Source organism: Camelina sativa, chromosome 10 (genome assembly GCF_030686135.1).
Source record: "Camelina sativa cultivar CO46 ecotype springtype chromosome 10, ASM3068613v1".
NCBI lineage: Eukaryota > Viridiplantae > Streptophyta > Magnoliopsida > Brassicales > Brassicaceae > Camelina > Camelina sativa.
Genome location: NC_141889.1, coordinates 14,881,636 through 14,903,174, shown reverse-complemented (window position 1 = coordinate 14,903,174; position 21,539 = coordinate 14,881,636). Strand labels below are relative to the sequence as shown.

General features: G+C 33.5%; 2 protein-coding genes across 3 annotated transcripts; one reads left to right on the top strand and one right to left on the bottom strand.

Annotated features, from left to right (window-relative positions):
* Positions 1 to 788: 788 nt before the first annotated feature.
* On the bottom strand, positions 789 to 2,617 carry LOC104720429 (PLASMODESMATA CALLOSE-BINDING PROTEIN 1-like). 2 transcript variants are annotated; one of them, XM_010438332.3, is made up of 3 exons: positions 2,268 to 2,615; positions 2,023 to 2,056; positions 789 to 1,198 (listed from the first exon to the last, which is right to left on the bottom strand). In XM_010438332.3, exons 1-3 carry the CDS (start codon positions 2,563 to 2,565, stop codon positions 949 to 951), a joined length of 582 nt encoding a protein of 193 aa, XP_010436634.2. In that variant the 5' UTR covers positions 2,566 to 2,615; the 3' UTR covers positions 789 to 948. The 2 variants fall into 2 exon arrangements, with proteins under 2 accessions (XP_010436634.2, XP_087326428.1); XM_087470302.1 differs by lacking the exon at positions 789 to 1,198 and adding an exon at positions 1,207 to 1,652 and having other exon boundaries at positions 2,268 to 2,617.
* A 5,259-nt stretch (positions 2,618 to 7,876) lies between these two features.
* On the top strand, positions 7,877 to 13,846 carry LOC104719097 (DNA (cytosine-5)-methyltransferase 4-like). The gene is made up of 12 exons (XM_087468378.1): positions 7,877 to 7,996; positions 8,140 to 9,506; positions 9,593 to 11,027; positions 11,141 to 11,305; positions 11,404 to 11,602; positions 11,699 to 11,810; positions 11,914 to 12,055; positions 12,155 to 12,352; positions 12,465 to 12,743; positions 12,831 to 12,995; positions 13,084 to 13,302; positions 13,443 to 13,846. The coding sequence occupies exons 2-12, from the start codon at positions 8,149 to 8,151 to the stop codon at positions 13,590 to 13,592; spliced, it is 4,422 nt and encodes a 1,473-aa protein (XP_087324504.1). The 5' UTR covers positions 7,877 to 7,996; positions 8,140 to 8,148; the 3' UTR covers positions 13,593 to 13,846.
* Positions 13,847 to 21,539: the final 7,693 nt, after the last annotated feature.

Here is a 21,539-nt window from a genome sequence, read left to right as displayed (position 1 = left end):
ATTAAATATTTATTTATTGGTAATGTAACCAAAATTTAAGAAAGAACAAACCTCGTAACATAAAGGTTTCCATACTTTTGAAACAGCAGTCCCCATGTAATATAGAGTATCAACTAGGTTCCCTATATTTAAGAACAATTTTGACAAGCTTTAATATATATTATCCCAAAACGGCTTCTTTCAAACAAGGAGACGTAACCAACCACTTTTACCCACATAAAGGTGGTAAAGTGGTAAAAGTGGTAAACAATTGCCTTATATCTATTTTTTACTCTATAATAGAGAAATTATATTTTTTACTCCAATCTATTTCTATTCTCACCTCTAAAATAGAGATTGCTATTTTTTCCTTTATAAATAGAGAAACTCTATTTTTTTCCTCTATAAATAGAGGAAAATATAGTAATCTCTATTTTAGAGGTGTGAATAGAGGTGGATTTGAACAAATTTACCTCTAAAATAGATTGTTATATTTTTCTCTATTATAGAGAAAAAAATAGAGCAAACTATTGGAGATGCTCTGAGAGACGGTGAAGAACTACATCAGGCCACAAAAAGGGCATAACAAGCCGTAGAAACACATGATTATATATATATATGTTTTGGTGAATTATATTGGCTAATAACTATAATTCATGCTAAATATATTTTAGCAAATCCCTCATCACCAATTTGAGTTATTTAAAAAGTGGCATAACTCATTTCTCCTCAAAATGACAATTTTTTTTGTCTTGCAAATGAAACCCAAAAGTGCTATAATATGTGTCACAAACAAAGAAAACCAAAAATTTGCAATCTGCTTTCTTTTTTACTATTTCTTTTATATCTAGTATTACAGAGATGGAGACTCTGATGACACAATTCACTAACAAAACCTTCCCGATTAATTAACCCATTTAACAAAAATGTTGTAGCCGTACAATGTAATCTATAACAAGAATCTAACACCTATATAAACCACAAAAGTAAGGCAACCAATAAAGCTATAGAGAAAATACTCTTGTTTATTATTACATAAGCTCCAGATTCATCGGTGTTAGTCGTAGTGGTTCCCTCTGGATTAAGTCCACCGCCACCTATTCCAAACGGTGATGTCGTGGTGCCAGACGGTGGCCTCAGTGTCGTCATTGGACTATTTCCGGTGGTTGTTTTAGGTGTTCCTCCCATCGGGGTAGTCGAAGCTGACCCTCCAGCGTTACTGCCATGACCAAACCAAAAAAGTTTCACCGAAATAGTTTAGAATACAATTGTCTTGTTCAGTTAATTAATAAACTAATGCATTACTATTCACTGTCCAAATTATAAAATGATGATATGAGTACTGATAGTGTTTATAGCTTAATTATAATAACGAAGGTAATAATCTTTTACTTACGATAGAAAACTCTTTTGTTTTTTTTTTTAACAAAAACGATATACAACATTTGGAATAAATCTATAAAGTAATGTTTTGGGAAAAAGGATTAAAAACATACTATTTATTTTCCTGAGAATTGAGAATCTTTTAAAAATAAGTAAATGCAACAACTTCAACTTGTATAAACTTGTTCTTCACGAAATCTCTAAAGTAGAAACACTGCAACACGCTTTTTTTCTTTTTCTTTTCCCCTTTTTTTTTTCTCTTCCCTTAGTTATTAGAAACTTGTACCATTCTGACCAAACGAACATAAACAGAATATATAACTAAAGATAAAGCAAACAGGGATCTCTACCGTTAATTGATCTACTCATAAAGTTCAACGGTCAAGAAACATGGAATGGGATATGCATAAAAAAGTCATGCAAATTAGTACGTACGACGCATGAATAGCATCACGATCTCAGTCAAATGAATGAAAAAATCGTGAGGTGGAGTTACCTTTTAAAAAAAAAACAGAAGACGATAAAATTATCAGCGAAAATTTTAGTGAAATATATCCAAATCGGTTGAAAATCATGTGTATTAGAGGAAAAAATTTAAAACTATTATTGCTTACGAGTATGTAATATGCAAAATAAACACATCGCATTAAAATTACGTACCGCACAGAATTTGGATACACGCATGATCCATAACCTACACCACAATAGTAAACCAAGTCAGAGCGAGTTAAAACCCACAAAAGAAAATCATATACACAAATTTTTTATTGTTACTAAACCAAACCTGAAAATGTATGCAACATGAATAATGCAAAAATTCAAAAAAAAAAAAAAAACTGTCGAACGTGAAATACCATAAACTATAATGTCACTTTTACTAAGCTAATTCTTTGTGAAATACATACTAGGATCGGTTTTGGCGATTGTGGATGTGCCAGCGAAGTTGCATGAGCCAGGAGCCATGGCTGCACGCTGAAAGTAGCTGTTGAAAGCGTAAGATGCGTGAGCCTGAACGGTGTTTGGGAGGAAACAGAGACCATTGGGTTGGATTGGAGCGCAGTCAGCTCCAGCAGCGCATGCATAGTCTAAAGCCGCCTGAAGCGCCTGGCTTGTAACATCGAACCGAGCAACGCACCACATGGCAGCGGATGAACGTAAGAGAAGGAGGAGGAGGAAGGAGAGAGTTTGGAGATAGAGAGCCATTGGGAAGTGGTAAGAGAGAATGAAAAGAAAGGAGTGAGAGTGAAGAGTTTGAGTGTGGAGCCTTACCACTCACTCTCTTTTGCTTTTGCTTTCTTTTTTTTTCTCTTTTCTTTTTAATTTACATTCTTTTTGTGTTTCTGTCTTTTTTTTTTTTTTTTTTTTTCTTATGTTGATATTGAGCCCGTGTTGATTTTTTAAAATAAAGCTTAAATAAAAGTTATTAGGATAATTGTAATCGAAATAACCTATCAATTGAAAAATTAGAATAAATGCATGCCATATGTGGAATTGAACGCAGAGTTTCCAAATTCATATCCGTTGATAACAAATGTAATAATCAATGTTTTTAAAACCGGACCGGAAGGTGAACCGGAAATCTTTCGGTCATTGGGTCAATCGGTCGGACAGGTTGAACCACGGATCAATTAGTTTATTAGTTTGTTTACATTTTATAAATATAATATCTACTTTTCTATAAAATATATGAACAAAACATACATAATGAAATACTAAACAATTAAAATTAAAGTTTTAAATGATTAGATAAAATAACTAAGTGATTTTTTCTATAAATAACAACATTTAAATTTAATTTGGTTTGAGTTTGAAGTGCGATAAAAATAAAATATTTTAATTTGATACTGACCGTTGGTCCGACCCGCCGGTTCAACCATTGGTTCACGGGTTTTTAGCGGGGTTTTCCGGGTTTTTGCGGGTTTTTAGTTATCCGGTTTTTAGAGGTAACCCGGACCGGAATGTTCACCGGGTCGCGGTTGGACCGGTCCGACCGGCCGGTCCGGTCTAGGTTTAAAAACATTGCTAATAATAACATTTAGGCAATGTTTTTAAAACCGGACCGGAAGGTGAACCGGAAATCTTTCGGGTCACTGGATCAACCGGTCGGACCGGTTGAACCACGGGTCAATTAGTTTATTGGGTTGTTTACATTTTATAAATATAATATCTACTTTTCTATAAATATATGAACAAAACATACATAATGAAATACTAAAAAATTAAAATTAAAGTTTTAAATGATTAGATAAAATAACTAAGTGATTTTCTATAAATAACAACATTTAAATTTAATTTGGTGTGAGTTTGAAGTGTGATAACAATAAAATATTTTAATTTGATACTGACCCGTTGGTCTGACCCGCCGGTTCAACCACCGATTCACGGGTTTTTAGCGGATTTTTCAGGGTTTTTGCGGGTTTTTAGTTATCCGGTTTTTAGAGGTAACCCGGACAGGAATATTTACCGGGTCGCGGTTGGACCGGTCCGATTGGCCGGTCCGATCTGGGTTTAAAAACATTGCATTTAGGTATATTCTGTAATTTTAAATTTTAATTTAAAATACATATATTTTAAAAAAATTTAATTTTGGCTAGTTGTTTATAGTGCCAGAGGATCCTATCCATGGTTATCATGAATTTTGGAAAGATTAGAAAACTCAGCTTATTGTTATTATATATACAACAGTCTGTGTTAACCGCTTCTTCAGTATCTTGTAACCTTTTTCACACTTGTCTACGTACATAGTTAAACGAACTATCATTTTTTTGCTATTAATTGTGTTAAGTGGTTTTAGCCAAATTTGTAAATCCTGTTACAAATTTATATTTTATATTTTATGGTAATAACTTGCTAGATAGAGCAAGAAATCAGTGATCATTGTTCTACTATTTTCTTCGATCCTGCAAGAGACCAGAAACCGATATAGATTTGCCAAAAAATGCACTTTCTCTTCATGATATTTCTTGGCTTCGAGAATAGGTTAAGTTATCATCTAAGAGTACTTCACAAGATTATCTAAACAGTATTTAATAAATACTCTTCAAAGACATCATTTGAACTTCATGAATAGAGTTGAGGCTTTCATTAGATCCAAAGCATGTCCACAAAATCAAAGTGCCTATAACGTGTTCGGGAGTTTGTCTTCTGCATGTCTTTTTCCACTATATATGGTAATCTTGCGGTACCTCAACGCCACCATATATATATTTGATAATCACTGGTCATGCATGAATTTATAATAATGAGTGTTTGTTCTGATGGTCACTTTGTTTAGCCCGCAATATTTTAATACATATATAGCTTGATGCTAAAATTCCTCTTTTATGAATAACATTGGTATATTCCCAATGGCCAATGGCGAGCTGCTCGACTAGAAAACTTCTTTATCAACTATCTACGTACCTACTTCTTTAGCTCAGTACGTAATTTATGTTTCTGCTTAGAGATACAAAACTTTTGCATTTAAGCAATCCTAGGCTCCAACTTAGTAGTAAATACTGATGATCCTGTAAGCAGTTTGAAGATATATAGAGGCATATTGTACGGCAACATAAAGGGTTTTCAAAGCCAACCATGTGGCTTCTCCTTCCAAAAAGATTGTAGCATGACATGTTTGACACCCTATGTGTGTACCAACTCTTCTAATTGGAACATCAAGAATTACTACATAACACTTCCGTTTCATCTCTAAAAAGTCTCCCAACAGCTTAATTTCATCTATCAATGAGTTCATTATCCTAGGTCCGACAATTTCAATCCTCTTTTCCTTCTCTATGAGCTCCTCACTGCAACCCTAATACTTAGCACCTCGACGTCACAAACCATGTAGAGCACCAATGTCAAATAAAGTGTTAAGTTGTAATCCCCTCCCTCCCATTAGAAATAGCCTTTACCGTTAATATATATATATATATATATATATATATATATATTAGCATATTCATTTATCATGATAATATAATTGTTACGTTTAAGACATGTTAACATATTTGTATACATTGCTAATTAAATTGTTACCCATACATATTGGAATCAAACGTAGAAAAATTTGATAATACCCATTTCCCTCTCATGATCGATTGATTAACCTCATCCAAACCCATGGAAAATTTTTCATTGCACATTTCCGCTGTCATTCGAAACTTTGCCGCTCGATCTGTTCGATCCATCAATAGAAACAAATTTTAATGTAATCACTATGAAACCTTTTAACCGTCATAAATTCTTTCATGACACCATCTCAATTTTGACCACCGCCTATAAAATCAGCACTATCAGTGTCACCTCAATTCCTCCCAATCATCACCACTGTTGGGAATATCATCATCATAAGCACCTTTGTAATTGTCTTCTCCTATCATCTACTCACCTCTTCTCGCTGTTGCTACTTCTTTTCTTCCACCTCATTTGAGTCTTTTTCACATATATATACAGTACTCATCAAATAGTTTCCTTTTTATTGACTTAATTTTCGAGTCGTTTGTGGTCATCTAGTGGTAATTCCCAAGTATATTACTATCTTGATACAAACAAAATTAACAAGGAGAGTGCATTCTGACAAGTACTACTTATAACATATGCAGTAACTTTCTTTTGCATGCCATTAGTTTTATAGATAGGGGTATATTATATTTTTCATAATGTTTAATACAATAGGAACCAAATCTATATTATGAAAGTTGGCCAACTCTCTCCATCCTTCTGCCACATCAGCAATGGAGAGAGTGGCACAGGTCCATCCTTCTTTATGTTGATTGACTGATCCTCTTTTGTCTTTTTTGCTTGATTTTCATAGTAACTCACACTTTGACCCTTTTCGTCTTTCCTTGCTTTAGTATCTGCTCCTTTATAATCTCTCTCACATCCTGCTATTTTTTTTTGTAGTGAACGAAGATGTGGAAGATGAAGGTCAACTAGAGAGAAAGGAGAACTTGACGATCAAGCGGACAAGCATATTCAGAGAGAACTCTTTTCAAGAAATCACCAATGAGACTTGGCTAAAAAATTCTTATATGGCAGGAGTCGTGAATATATAGAGAAATATGTTTAATTAGTTCTTCTAATTATAGGTTGTAAGTGATTATATACATTCTCATTCGATAACAAACATGAAAAATGAAAATTCTCTCTTAAGTTTACATTGTTGTGTTGTTCCTTCTCTGCAAACTTTTTTTCTATGACTCTATCTGCTCAATTGTACTCAAGATTGCAAGTTCATTCTCACTATGGCGAACCTTAAGGATTTTGTCTTTAATTGGCGTTGTTTCTAAATTTCTGTTTTATGTATCTAGGACCGGTATGTGTGTTGTTAAATGTAATCTTACTATAGAATAAGAAGAAACTTGTCATTTTGTGTTTGATTCTTAAGAGGTAGAATAAATTATGAGACTTGGAAATTGGCCAAATTTATTATAGTTTTTTTTCTTACTGCTACCGTGCCAGAGAATAAGAAAATTCAATCATGTGTGGTGCCTCCTCCAAATTTTCAGTCATATGATATGATATTGATAACCATGGTTTATGCTTTCATTTTTTACTACTCAATGCACGATATGTTAATGACAGTGAAAATATAACTGTTCATATCGCCAAAAGATAACCCGCACAGTGCGCGGGTACTCATTTAGTAGTGATGAAAAGAGATAACTAATTTTCAAATCTTAAGTGCCATATAGTGCGATTTTCCATTAATTAATAAAATTATGAGACTTGTGTGGGAAATTGCCCAAAAGCTAAAGTACAAACTCATAAGATTTTTGAAATCTCATTGTACTATGTATAACACCATTCATGCCAGCCCTAAAATATCGATTTTTTTAAAAAAAAATAGAGAAAATTTTATTTTTTAGGGTAAAAAAATATTTTAAGTGAATAAAATAGTTTTTTTTTTCGTTACAAAATTATCCAATGTATGTTTATGGTGGGTGTATCTCATTTTTAAAAAGGGTAATAAATCTTCTATATAATCAGTCAAATATTTTCTTCCAATGTTCAAACAAAATCTTTCTTTTCCTATTTCTATTTTATAGTCAAATGTATAAACCAAATGGCTAATTTTTAAAACATAATATCTGACTTGTCTGGTTTTTAAAATATATGCCAGTCAAATATCTTGAAGTAAACAAAACAAAATTTATTGTTAAAAATACACATAATATATTGATTTAATACACAGATTATATGTATCATTTGACCAATAAAAACAGAACACTAACAACAGAAAAATTAAAATGTGAAGAAATGTAGTTAGTTGAAACATTGAATTTATATTTGATATTCTCTAAATGTAGATTTTTTAATTAATTAATTGAAATATAGGATTTTATGGGTATTCCCCAAAAGCTCAATTTCAATTAATATAAAAAAGAAAAATCTAAATCACAGCTCATCAATGTATCACAAGATTTTTATTTTTGTCATCCCTAAATGTAAAGAAATCTCAGGACTTTTTTTGTCCTATTTTTTTAAAAAAACACTTATCACCATATAATTATTGGCTCCTCCATCTTGTTTTACTACTCTCACTTAAAATAAATTTTCATGTGTCATTCTTCTAAATTTCTTGTCCATATCAAGCTAGATTCGAAGGATTTCAACTGAACATTTTCGAAAGTTGTTATCGTTTAAAATCAAGGTGATGTAGCAAACTTTTTTGTTTTTTGTTGTTGTCATCATTCATTTAGAGGGATTTTGATAACACATAGATTCATGCAAAATTTTTATTTAAATTGCATGCTAACGATATGACTTATGTGGTTAATCTTGTTTCAATCTTAGATTTTGGAAATGGAGAAAAAAGCTGGGAAACAAAAGAAGAGAATTGTTGAATGGAATGATGTCTCTACGACAAAGAGGTCAAAGCAAGCAGCAGCATGTACAGATTTCAAGGAGAAATGGATCGGTATCTCTCAGAAATCTGCAACTGTTAAAGCAAAGAAACATCAGATTGTGGAGAAAGAGATCATGGCGATAAAGTTAACTACTTCTTTAGAGAGCAATGGTGATCAACCTCGTCCAAACCGGAGGTTAACTGAATTCATTTTACATGATTCAAATGGAGTTCCTCAGCCTGTGGAGATGTTGGAGCTTGATGACATTTATATTGAAGGTGTTATCTTACCTTTAGACGAGGACAACGATAAAGAGAGGGGTGTGAAGTGTCGATCTTTTGGCCGAGTAGAGAACTGGACTATATCTGGTTATGAAGATGGTTCCCCGGTGATATGGATTTCAACCGATTTAGCAGACTACGATTGCCTTAAACCTGCTACCAACTACAAGAAGATGTATGATTATTTCTTTGAGAAAGCTTTTGCTTGTGTGGCTGTGTTTAAGAACTTTTCCAAGAATCCGGATACAAGCCTTGATGAGCTACTTGCGGCGGTTGTTAGGTCAATGAACGGACGCGAGATCTTTTCTAACAGTGCAGCCATCCAAGATTTTGTTAGATACCAAGGAGAATTCATATATAACCAACTCGTTGGTTTGGATGAGACAGCCCAAAAACATGAAACAAGCTTTGCCGAGAATCATGTTCTTGTTTCTCTGAGATGTGAAAGTAGTATACATCAAAAGGGTTTGTCTGATGTTGCTATGAGGATTGATGAGACAAAGGGCATGGCATCTGATCAACTGGTGGATAGTGCTGACGGCGAGGACGACGTTGACGTTAAGTATGCTAAACTACTACAAGATGAAAAGTATAGGAAATTAATGCAGCGGCGGAGACGTAAGCCCAGGTCAAATTCTGTTTCAAATAGTTTTTACATTAAGATCAATGAGGAAAAGAGCACCAAAGAAGAAGTAGATGAGGTTCAACGTGACGACCTTGGCTATAAGGTTGACACACGTGACCTACCTTGCAAAATACTTCACAATTGGGCTCTTTATAACTCTAATTCACAATTTATACCACTAGAGCTTCTTCCCATGCAGCCTTGTGCTGATATTAACGGCACCATGTTTGGGTCGGGTGTGGTGGATGAAGAAGATAATATAATAGGGTTTGGTTCCAATGATTCAGAGAGCTCTACGCAGTCACATGATCCTAATCGGTTGCAAATTCTCCTTAGCCATGTAAAGGAATGGCATATTGAGTTTGGGGCACATATGGTCTCCATGTCATTACGAACAGATACGGCCTGGTAAGATTACTATATAGTTCATTACATGTTTTCGCTTTCCATGTTACTTATAATTACTTGCTGATGTATCATTTGAATATATGCAGTTATAAACTTGGGAAACCGTCAAATCAGTATGCTCCTTGCTTTGAACCTGTTCTGAAAAAAGCAAGGGTTGGACTATGCATTTTGAGTTTGGTCAGGAATCAAACAAGACCTTCTAAGCTTTCATATGCAGATGTCTTAAAACGACTTTGTGGGTTAGAGGAGAACAATAAAGCTTATATTTCTTCTGATCTCTTGGATGTTGAGAGATATGTGGTTGTCCATGGACAAATTCTGTTGCAGTTTTTAACACAATATTCTAAAAACGATATCCAAAGGTGTTCGTTTGTTCTTGTTCTTACAAGGAAAATGCAGGATAGCCACCACACAAGATGGCACGTCAAGAAGAAGAAAATTTTGCGAAAAAGAGAGAATCTGAAACCAAGGGCAAAGATGGCACATGTGGCATCCAAGATGAAAGCCATGCCAGTGACAACAACTCGGCTTATCAGTAGAATTTGGGGCGAGTTTTACTCCATTTATTCTCCAGAGGTTATAGACGATGACTCTGTACCAGAAGCTGTTGAGGTTCGAATGTATAATCCTCCTAAGAAAATTAGAGGTATTGTTGGGGAAATGGAGATAAGATGGGAAGGTGAGATCCTTGGAGAAACTTGTGCTGGTGAGCCTCTCTATGGACAAGCCTTTGTTGGAGGTGTACAGGTGGCAATTGGTGGTGCTGTCATCTTGGAAGTTGATGATCAAGATGAAAATTCAGCGATCTGTTTAGTGGAGTACATGTTCGAGAGGAAAGATCACTGCAAATTTCTCCATGGGAAACTTTTACAAAGAGGATCCGAGACTGTTTTAGAGTCAGCTGCTAACGAGAGGGAATTGTTCTTGACTAATGAATGCCTTACTGTTCAGCTCAAGGATATAAAAAGAACAATCTGTTTCGAGATTCGATCAAGACCATGGGGGCATCAGTATAGGAAAGAGGACATGGCTGCGGATAAGCTTGACCAGGCAAGAGAAGAAGAAAGAAAAGCTAAAGATTTGCCAACTGAATACTACTGTAAAAGCTTGTACTCACCTGAGAGAGGAGGATTCTTTAGTCTTCCAAGAAATGATATGGGTCTTGGTTTCTGCAGTTCATGTAAGATAAAGGAGGATGAAGAGGAAAGGTCCAAAACCAAACTCGATGTTTCAAAGTCAGGATTTCTCTCCAATGGGATCGAGTACTCTCTAGACGATTTTGTTTATGTTATCCCCGAATACATAACGAAAGATGGATCGATGAAGGGGGAAAGAAGGAAAAATTTCAAGTGTGGACGAAATATTGGGTTAAAGGCTTTTATAGTCGGCCAATTACTCGAGATTCTTGTCTTAAACGAGTCCCAAAAAGGTAGTACGCCTTCCTTTCAAGTTAAACTGAGGAGGTTTTATAGGCCTGAGGACATTTCTGTAGAGAATGCATATAAATCAGACATCCAAGAGGTAACAATTATTTCTTACGTATTAACCAAATATAAAACTATTTCTTACGTAACATATTTGGTAATGTTTACAAGTTTATCTTATAATATTTTTTTTTTTGGCAATTTTTTTAGCTTTATTATAGCCAAGACATATATGTTCTCCCCCGTGAGGCTATAAATGGAAAATGTGAAGTAAGGAAGATATATGATATGCCCCTATGCCATGAACTGTATATATCAGACCATATTTTCTTCTGTGAACTTTTCTATGACTCCTCTACTGGTAGTCTCAAGCAGGTAAATATTAATTCTATACATAGTTTTTAAAGATCATGATTATTGTTGGTTCCGACAATAAAGCTGAAGTGTTGTTTCTTTTAATCGTCATGTAATAGTTGCCTTCCAATATGAAGCTGAATTTCTCTACTATTAAAGACAAAAATCTCCAACGAGAAAAGAAACAAAAGGGAGTGGAGAGTGAAACTGACTCTGAGATGTTTGTGAAGCCTGATGTGGTACCTAAAAAGATGCGTCTAGCTACACTAGATATTTTTGCAGGATGTGGTGGCATGTCTCATGGACTAGAAAAGGCTGGTATGTAATTTATATTCTCCTTACATACATTTTTTTCATTCAAAATGCTTGAACAACTCAACTTGTATATTTATATGCATGGTTTATGTACACAAGGTGTATCTGAGACAAAGTGGGCGATCGAGTATGAAGAGCCAGCTGGGAAAGCTTTTAAGGAAAATCATCCCAATGCATTGGTTTTTGTTGAAAACTGCAATGTCATACTTCGGTATATAGTAGCGAACTAAAAAAGAAAATACACTTTATATACACTTCCATATAGGGTTTTTCTTGTGTTGAGAGGATAAGTCGTTTGAGATTATTAACTACAGGGCTATAATGGAAAAATGTGGAGATCTAGATGATTGCATCTCTGAGGAGGGAATGGAGATTAAAAAACTTATTGAAAACCAGAAGAGTACTCTTCCGGTTCCTGGTCAAGTCGATTTCATCAATGGAGGCCCTCCATGCCAAGTATATCTTTTAAACTGTTGGTGTAGCTTTTCAATATATATATTTTTTTCTGATAATATATAATAAGTGAAAAGCTTCTTAATCTGGAAAATTTGGCAGGGATTTTCTCGTATGAACAGGTTCAGCGGCAGTACATGGAGTAAAGTCCAGCGTGAAATGATCTTAGCATTCTTGTCATACGTTGATTATTTCCGGCCAAAATATTTTCTTCTTGAAAATGTGAAGACCTTTGTGACATTCAACAAAGGAACTATATTTAAGCTTACCCTGGCTTCTCTTCTTGAAATGGGTTACCAGGTAATTAATATTTATCTCCTAGTGCAATTATTTTTGTGCTTTGGTCTTTGTGTTCCACATGTACGTGATTTCTGTTTTGGTTTTAATATTACAAGTCTGTTGAAACATGTAGGTAAGATTTGGGATCTTGGAGGCTGGTGCATATGGAATATCCCAACCTCGTAAAAGAGCTTTCATTTGGGCAGCTGGACCTAACGAAGTTCTTCCAGAATGGCCTGAGCCAATGCATGTCTTTAATAATCCCGGTTTTAAGATCCCATTGTCTCGAGGTTTATATTATGCTGCTACGGAGACTACTAAATCTGGCGCACCTTTCCGCTCAATCACGGTGAGGGACGCGATTGGAGATCTTCCCAAAGTAGAAAACGGAGAATCCGAGATCTATAGAACGGTATGATTTAATATCACCACGCCACAAGAAAGTATCTTAAATACCTTTAATATAATAACATGAAGTTATGGTTTTTGTGCCTTGTAGTATAATGGTGTTGATTCAGTCTCATGGTTCCAAAAGAAGATGAGAGGAAACATGGTTGATCTTACTGATCATATATGTAAAGGGATGAACAAGCTAAACCTCATTCGATGTAAGAAAATCCCTAAGAGGCCAGGTGCTGATTGGCGTGATCTGCCCGACGAAAACGTAAGTCGTACTCTCTTATACATCCGGCTACACAAATTCTTATTAAATCTGAAATCACTATAAATGCATCTTTTATATAATATTACAGGTGAGGTTATCAAATGGGGTCGTGAAAAAATTGATTCCTTATGGTATATCAAACAAAGCTGATGAACACAACGGTTTTAAGGGACTCTATGGTAGATTGACCTGGGAAGGCAACTTACCCACTTCCATCACCGATCCTCAGCCCATGGGTTTTGTGGGAATGTGCTTCCATCCTGACCAGGACAGAATCATCACTGTCCGTGAATGCGCTCGATCTCAGGTAATAAAAACTCTTATATTCTTTCTACTTGGTCTTCTAGCATTAGTAATAATGTAGATATTTTTGGTTATGGGAACTAAGTAATGTTAGTGTATGGATATAACTTTTAAGCGAATGTGTGGTTTTATAAAAAATTGCAGGGGTTTCCGGATAGCTTTACATTTTCAGGGAGGATAAAAGACAAACATAGGCAGATTGGGAATGCAGTCCCTCCACCATTGGCATATGCTCTCGGTCGAAAGCTTAAAGAAGCCCTACATCTCAAGTCCTCTCGTCAACAAGAATCCTAAAAATCAGCCAAATTTGCACAATATGTCAGAAGAATAAGAGATAGATTTGTAATTAATTCATTTCTCTTTTCAGTATAGTCCTTTCTTGAAACACAAAGTCATTGGTTTAATTACGATGATAGTCGTTGATAAGGCTAGGTTTGTTTATTCCATTTTGTATGTAAAATCATATACTATATCAATATACTGTTTTCTTTAATATTTTTCGATGAAACTTTTGCTATAAAATAATACAAAATATATTACATAGAAAACTTTGGTGGATGATTTTTACCTTATTATCTATTTAAAAAAAAACGTTAAGAAAATTATGACCTCGAGGTCTAATATTTCTGGTTATGTTGACGGTCGAACAATTTAAATTACTGGTAATTTAACAAAAAAGCCTGAAAAAATAACTTTAAACTATATATTAAAAAACCTGAAAACAATTTACACAGAGCTCAAAACTGGAGTTTTCACATATTTAATCTGCCTTTGCTTAAATTTTAGCAGTTTTATATTTTATATGTATATATATATATGCATATATTAATAAATACATGTTACATATTACTTTCCAAATAAATGTATCATATAGTCAATATCGTTATATTCATTTTTTATAAAAAAAGGTAAGTATAGCTTTTTACAAGTTTTTAATTTGTCCTTATGTTATACTAGAATTTAGATTTGCGCACTCACGAGATTTTAATTTTTTTTAATCAATATAAGTATTGAGCTTAAATATAATTATTCAAACTTTTGAGTATAAATTTATATAAACACTAAACTTACTTTACTAAGTGATATATTGTTGAAGATAATATTTATTTGTTCTATCTAAATGTGTGAGATTTTATTTAAATTTTTTATCATTAAGAATCATTGAATATAAATACAATTATTTCAAGATTAAAAGATAAATCTGTATAAAGACTACTTATTTTACTAATCTATATATATGTCATATATTGTCTAGTGTTGAAATAATGTTTTTCTGACAAATCAACATTATATCACGTGATAACAAAAAATGACTTAAGAACCTCGCTGGAAAAGTAAACAATATTGTCGACAATCTTCTGACATTTTATCCTTAGAAGAGTTAATTCTATAATCATATCCCATGAAAACATCTTTTTAAAAGTTCTAACGTCGAATGTCGATTATTGACCTAATTATATAGACTATTTAAACATATTGATATTCCAAATTAAATGCAAATATACAAAGTTTCATGAACAATTTTAGTGCTATGTCGGTATAATGTGGTTGTCCAAGTGCATCATATGCCATAATAGAATTTCGACCAAGTCAAGAATGTGTAAATGTGGAAACGTTTAAACCTTACAATGAATATCCGTTCACTAAAAAACATGTTCACACTAAAATTGATTTTTTTAAGATGTTCATTTTTTCTATATTTTCTGACCATTGATTTTGTTTTTTAGATAGATTATCTTTTCCAAATTATTTTTCATAGTTTTTTCAAAAAAAAAAAAAATGTGACCCTTACAATATCTTTGTTTTAGAGTAAAACTTTTATATTAAGTAATTAATTTTTTTTTGTCATCATTGAATCGACAAGACCAATCTCTACTACGCAGGGTAACAGGACTTAGTGGACTCAAACTCTGGTAGGTTTGGTCGTAGAAGTGGTGCTGTAACCATTTGACTAAAGATATTTCCCTAATTTTTTATTTTTTATAAGTGAAATTTGATAATAAATCTTTGTAGTATATGTTTCTTAGAAACTAATGTTCCACTTCAATTTTATTTTTTCTGTTTAGATTTTTATAAATACAATTACATAAACTTTTTTTTTTTACTCCATCATGCATTAAAATCTTATTTCTATTCTAAAACTCATTAACCCATTATAAATTTTGGAATATGATCATTTTTGGTTATAATTTGAATAATAACACTATTACTATACCAAATTCATAGTATTATTTTTAATATTTAAAATTTTCATTTATTTTACTTAATTCATTTTTATATATTTCTTATTTTAATTATTTACTAAAAAAATTTATAATATTTTTATACTATTTTAAAATTTAATTAATTTTATTTAATTCGTTTTTATTTATTTTTAAGTATTATTAATTATAAATAATAAATAAGCAATTAATGATTATTTAAAATAGTATTTTTTAATAAAAAACAAAAAAAATATTGATTAGGTGGATGATGATGTGGAGGAAGGAGAAGAGAAAAAAGTTAACTTTATATATATAGATAATATTTTATTTCAAGAGCCCTTAATTCTTTCTTTTCAAGATATTTATGGTGTATGTAAATCACATTAAGAATATTTTAACATAGTAATTTTTTATTTGATTAAACATTACCTTAGCCTCATTGAATCTATATGTAATGCAAAATCCGATGAAAGAGTTTTTTCCTAAAAGCTTACTCCATTACATTGGTAAAATGAGTAGGGTTCATGGACTTGAATCAAAATAAATTGCCAAACCTGTTTCCTCCTCGAAACCAAATGATATTAAGATAATTGACTTTATTTGTATTTGATAATTTATATGCAGATTGTTATTAATATACATAACCAAAAAAAAACTCAAATTATAATCAATATTTTTTACCCAATTGACTCATATGAGCTAATTTTTTGTTGTAAAAAAAAAATATCAATATTTTCCATCTGTGGTTGTATGTATTGAAATATCAATAGAAAGTAGTAGACATTGTATGACTCTAATAAATAAAAAGTACCATAGAAATTCATATTCTTTAACCGCCTCCTTGATATATCTTCTAATTCTTGCCATCTTTTCCACAAAATTCGCAAGTCATCCAGAAGCTGGTTTTTCTTTGCTCTCGGTTTGACAATTTGTCCTAACGCACTCAAATACTTCGTAAACACTCAAGGAATATTAGCAGCAGAGTACATTACCGAAGAGTGGTTCCACTCCTAATACCACTACAAGAGTTGGGCTTCCTTCGGTTGCTCTTGCAGTGTGAGAAAGACTTCCGTTTGTGATGGTTGATTGCCTTTGTCCTTGCCAAGAGTATTTTTGAGGCTTCCAACACCATAAGAAGTTCCACGTGAATCCCTCTCAGTGCACTGTTTTTAGAAAAAGAAAAACAGTAAGTAAAGAGGTAAAGAGCAAAACAAATGCATGATCGAGTAGAAATGCTACTTTACCTCAAGAAAGATGGCATTACATTCATCGGTGGTGAGCTCCCGACGGTGTGAAGTACCATCTGAAAGAGTTGAATCTGCCTCGAGCTCAGCGATTTTCTCTTGCAACTTCTGCTGATAAGCTTGATGGATTTTCTCTGCCTTGCCATCAACATAAGAACCATCCGGCTTTGTATGTGTTTTGAAAAAAACTTCACCCATACTGACCTCTCTTCCCAACTCCTCTTCCTACAATGTTAGAAATTAAAGAATTGTTAGTACTAGATAAAATAGGAATGTTGATAAATGTAACTAACAAAATAGAAATGATTTAGTACCAGATCATCTTGGATTTCCCTATATGACTTAGGGTCTGATAAGTGGATGTGAGGAACGAGACCATTACGGTCAGACATACGACACTTGGAATAGGTGGAACTCCTTTGCTGTTGTTCTTCAGTATCCCAATTAGCAACCATCACTTTCCAGAGGTCACCTTCAATCCATGAAGGTTTTATTCGAGCCGTCCTTGCATCGCTAACCATGCCCTTCATCCGGCGGTTACAGATGGTGTTGAAATGTGCTTGAACGGTCCCTGTTATCAATGGATCCCAGGTGTGAGTTTTCTACATAACAAAGAGAGAAGGAATTATGTCAGTGAAAACAAGCAATAAACAAAAGTATAAAACGGGTTACATTGTACTATTCTTACCGCAGACTCCATGAAGTATCTGTCTTTTCTATCGGGAGGCACACAAGACCAAGTATAATATGGACCATCGAATTTGTTTATAAAAATCTTGGTAATCTTCCAAACAAGTTGGCCTTTTTTGTCCCTATCAAACCTCCACACACACATGTAAACAAATTGTAGTTAGTTTGATCAGTTAGAAAGCTCAGACAATCAAAGTTCTTAACTAACTCAGATAATCGAATGCTAATTGTTTGTCATATTAGAAAGCAAAACATACCAAGTATCAAACAAACTAACTCAGATAATCGAATGCTAATTGTTTGTCATATTAGAAAGCAAAACATACCAAGTATCAAACAAACTAACTCAGATAATCGAATGCTAATTGTTTGTCATATTAGAAAGCAAAACATACCAAGTATCAAACAAACTAACTCAGATAATTGAATGCTAATTGTTTGTCATATTAGAAAGTAAAACATACCAAGTATCGAACAAACTAACTTAGATAATCAAATGCTAATTGTTTGTCATATTAGAAAGCAAAACATACTTAGTATCAGACAAACTACACTATGAGAACTAGAGCTTTGTCTTAATTAAACGAGTCAAATAGAAACTCTGAATCAAACAAACAAGTCGTGTTTTAATCAAACCATCAAATTCCACACAATTCACAAACCATCAAATACCAAGTGGAACACAAATTTTGTTTTAAACAAACCATCAAATTCCACACAATTAACAGGAAGCGAAACATACCAAGTCGTGTTCTTCAGTGGTTTAGGAGATAGAACTGTCGTAAACGTCTCACGGCCAAGCATCATGAGGAGGGCGGGTAGAGATTGCATCGTGTCATCCTGGAGTTGAGGCTCGTAGTTGTTTCCTTGCGAAGATGGTTGACTTCCATGGGACTGATGCGGTGGAGACAGCATATGATCCTCCGGTGGATTCGGTGGATAGTTCTGAACCTCAGGCGACGGAATAGGCAGATCAGGAACTCGATTGCCGGAGCTCTCGAAAAGGGTCTGTGGCGGTGGGAAGTTCCGGAAATGCGGTGTTCGTACTTGTTGGGGCATAAATCGTTCTTCCTCCGACGGCGTGAACGGCTGAAGAATTCGAGCAGTTGGGGTGAAATTGTAATGCGGTGGTAGCGGGTTGGTTCGATTAACGGCTGCAGATGGGTTAGACGGTCCGACTCTCTGAGAGTTGGTGAGATGAACGGCTGCGGATGGGTTAGATGGTGCAGCTCTCTGAGGGTTGGTGAGATTAGATGGGGAAACTCTCTGAGAAAGGTTGCACCCAACCTTTCTCCTTTTTGTTTTCTTAACCGCAGGATTCGACATGAGCTGAGGAAATGAGATTGAGATGAGGAAGTGAGATGAGGATTGATTGTATAAGATTGTAGAAGAAAGATTTAGGGTTAATGGAAGAAGGAGATGAGGAAGTGAGGAAGAAGGAGAGATCGAGTGTTTTAGGTTTAGGTTAGGGTTTAGATTGAGGAAGAAGGAGAGATCGAATTGATTAGGGTTAATGGAAGCGAAGGAGATGCGGAAGTGAGGAAGAAGGAGAGATCGAAATATTTAGGATTGATTAGGGTTAATGGAAGCGAAGGAATTGATTTAGGTTTTGTTTTCTTAATGGATCGAGTGTCTTGTTAATGGATCGGATCGAAATATTTTGGCCCAAATTTTTTTTGTCCAAAATATAAGAGGAGTGTTACACAATATAACCGATACGTTTTGTCAATATACAAACAAGAGAAATTGGTTCAGATGGTTAATGCACTCTGATTGTAATCATCAGACCTGGGTTCGAGTAACCCCAATGTTATATATATATATATATATATATATATATTTTAAAACACATAAAATGTTATATTAATTGTATAAAACAATAATCTTAAAGAAATTAACAAGGTCTTCCAAATGTTTATTAAAAAATAAATAAAGCATCATTTTCTGTTTGCAAATTCAAGATGTCATACGACATCATCATTTTTGTTTGCTAATTTAGCGACTATTTTCGACAGCAATTTGCGACACGCCGGAATAGTTGCAAAATAGTCGCCAAATTAACGATTATTCTCATTTCGTCGTTTTTTTTGTCGCCATTTAGCGACTAATGTAGCGACTAAATTATTTAGTCGCAAATTAGCGACTAAATTATTTAGTCGCAAATTACCGACTAAGTAGTGACTATTTGAGAATAATCATAAAACAGTCGCGAATTAGTAAATATGTAGTCGCTAAATTTAACGACTACGAATATAGTCGCCGATCGTACTCGGAAAATCCGTGTTTTGTTGTAGTGTACACACCATCAACGACGTGTAAGCCTCAACAGATTACAGATCTGAATTATGGGTCGACCTAACTCAAAACTAAGTCCAAACATCACCTATAGATACTTCTGCTCAACGAAGAGAGGGAACTTAATCAATTAGTAGTCCCCCAAAGTGCATATATAAATGAGAGAGGAATAAACATACTTCGTTCCATAAAACATTACACTACCAGTGCATGGAAAATAAATATTCTCGTAATTTCTAGATATGATATGAAATGTCAAATTTTATTAGAAATGATATGGAAATGTCAAATTTTATTTGATATGTTAGACAACAAATACCATTACCTTTTTATCGAGCATGAGAAGTGATATTCCGAAGGACTCATCACGGTCATGTACAATGCCTAATTCGGAGTGAACTTCTCATATTCTTAAAATTCTACAAACAACATGTTGAGGGTTATATCCTAAGTGTAAATCATCAAAGACAACATATGTACCTAGATTTTGCTGAAAGAAATTGATGGGAGCCATTTGTTAGTAAGTGACTATGGAGGGGATATAAGATAGGAAAATATATGCTATGATTTTTGGGCAGCAAATGATTATGTATTTATTTGGAGTTATTAGGGTAGTTAAAACAAGGTAATTACTATTTAGTGGCCATGGTGAGAGGGAGAGAATATGTTATCGCTATGGTGATTATATGATCATAAAAGAAATGTTAATCTCTACATTAATATTTTATTTAACTAGGCTTTGTGAGCATTTTCTATAGTTACAAAGAAATGTAAAATTGGACTTGAATGAGAAATGTTACAGTTACAAGTATATATGGCTATTGCCGTTCATTATTCTGGGGTGTGTTTTTATTTAGTTTTAAAAGGATTTCCTATGTGGTATAGAGATAAATATGTATAAATCTATTATGCAAGTTTGTGGACATAGAATTAGATTAACGAATTTGAGGTACGTGGTGGAACTTTCTGGAGATAAACATTATAATGAGTTAACCAAAACCTAACAAAAAAGAGAAGTCGTATTTTAATTATATTGTTTAGGGGGCTGTTCATGAAATCTGGGCAATCTTGAAGCTTCACGATGCTAAAGAGGGCGGAGGAAAATAAAATTTAATGGGGAGAAAAATAGAGGAGAAGAAATGAAAGGACACTAAAGAGAGAAATAGAATACATGTGGCACACTATGTACTGTTGACGTTGCATGTTGAGGGAGAAATGTAGCCAACTTTCATAATTCATGGTATAGATTTCAATACGTACAATAACTGATGAAAAATATGGATTATGATTTGAGTTTTTTTTTTTTTTTTTTTTTTGTTATGTATATCAATAACAACCTGCATATTGATGAGAGAACATGATGAGAAATTATCAAATACAAATAAGTCAATCATCTTAATATCATTTGGATTTGAGGAGGAAACTGGTTTCAGAATTTATTTTGATTCAAGTTCATGACCCCCACTCATTTTACCATTGTAATGGAGTAAGCTTTTAGGAGAAAACGCTTTGATCGGATTTGCGTTACATGTAGATTTAATGAGGCTAAGGTAATGTTTAATCAAATAAAAAGTTACTATGTTAATTATTCCTAATGTGATTTAAATATTTATGGTTATGCACCATAAATATCTTTAAAAGAAAGAATTACGGGTTCTTGAAATATAATAGTATATAATATAAAGACAAATTAAAAAAATGTAAAAAGCTATATTTACCAATTTTAAAAATTACAATGGTATTGACTATACGATAAATTTATTTGGAAAGTAATATGTATTTATATATATGTATATATCTATATACTA

Bases quoted from the DNA above. Each gene is read 5' to 3' on its own strand.
- LOC104719097 (XM_087468378.1), top strand. From the start codon at position 8,149: ATGGAGAAAAAAGCTGGGAAACAAAAGAAGAGAATTGTTGAATGGAAT. The intron at 11,811-11,913 runs GTATATAGTAGC...TATTAACTACAG, and splicing joins AACTGCAATGTCATACTTCG to GGCTATAATGGAAAAATGTG. The intron at 12,744-12,830 runs GTATGATTTAAT...TGTGCCTTGTAG, and splicing joins AATCCGAGATCTATAGAACG to TATAATGGTGTTGATTCAGT.
- LOC104720429 (XM_010438332.3), bottom strand. From the start codon at position 2,565: ATGGCTCTCTATCTCCAAACTCTCTCCTTCCTCCTCCTCCTTCTCTTA. The intron at 2,057-2,267 runs GTATGTATTTCA...ATTGTGGTGTAG, and splicing joins AATCGCCAAAACCGATCCTA to GTTATGGATCATGCGTGTAT. The intron at 1,199-2,022 runs GTACGTAATTTT...TGGTCATGGCAG, and splicing joins GTGTATCCAAATTCTGTGCG to TAACGCTGGAGGGTCAGCTT.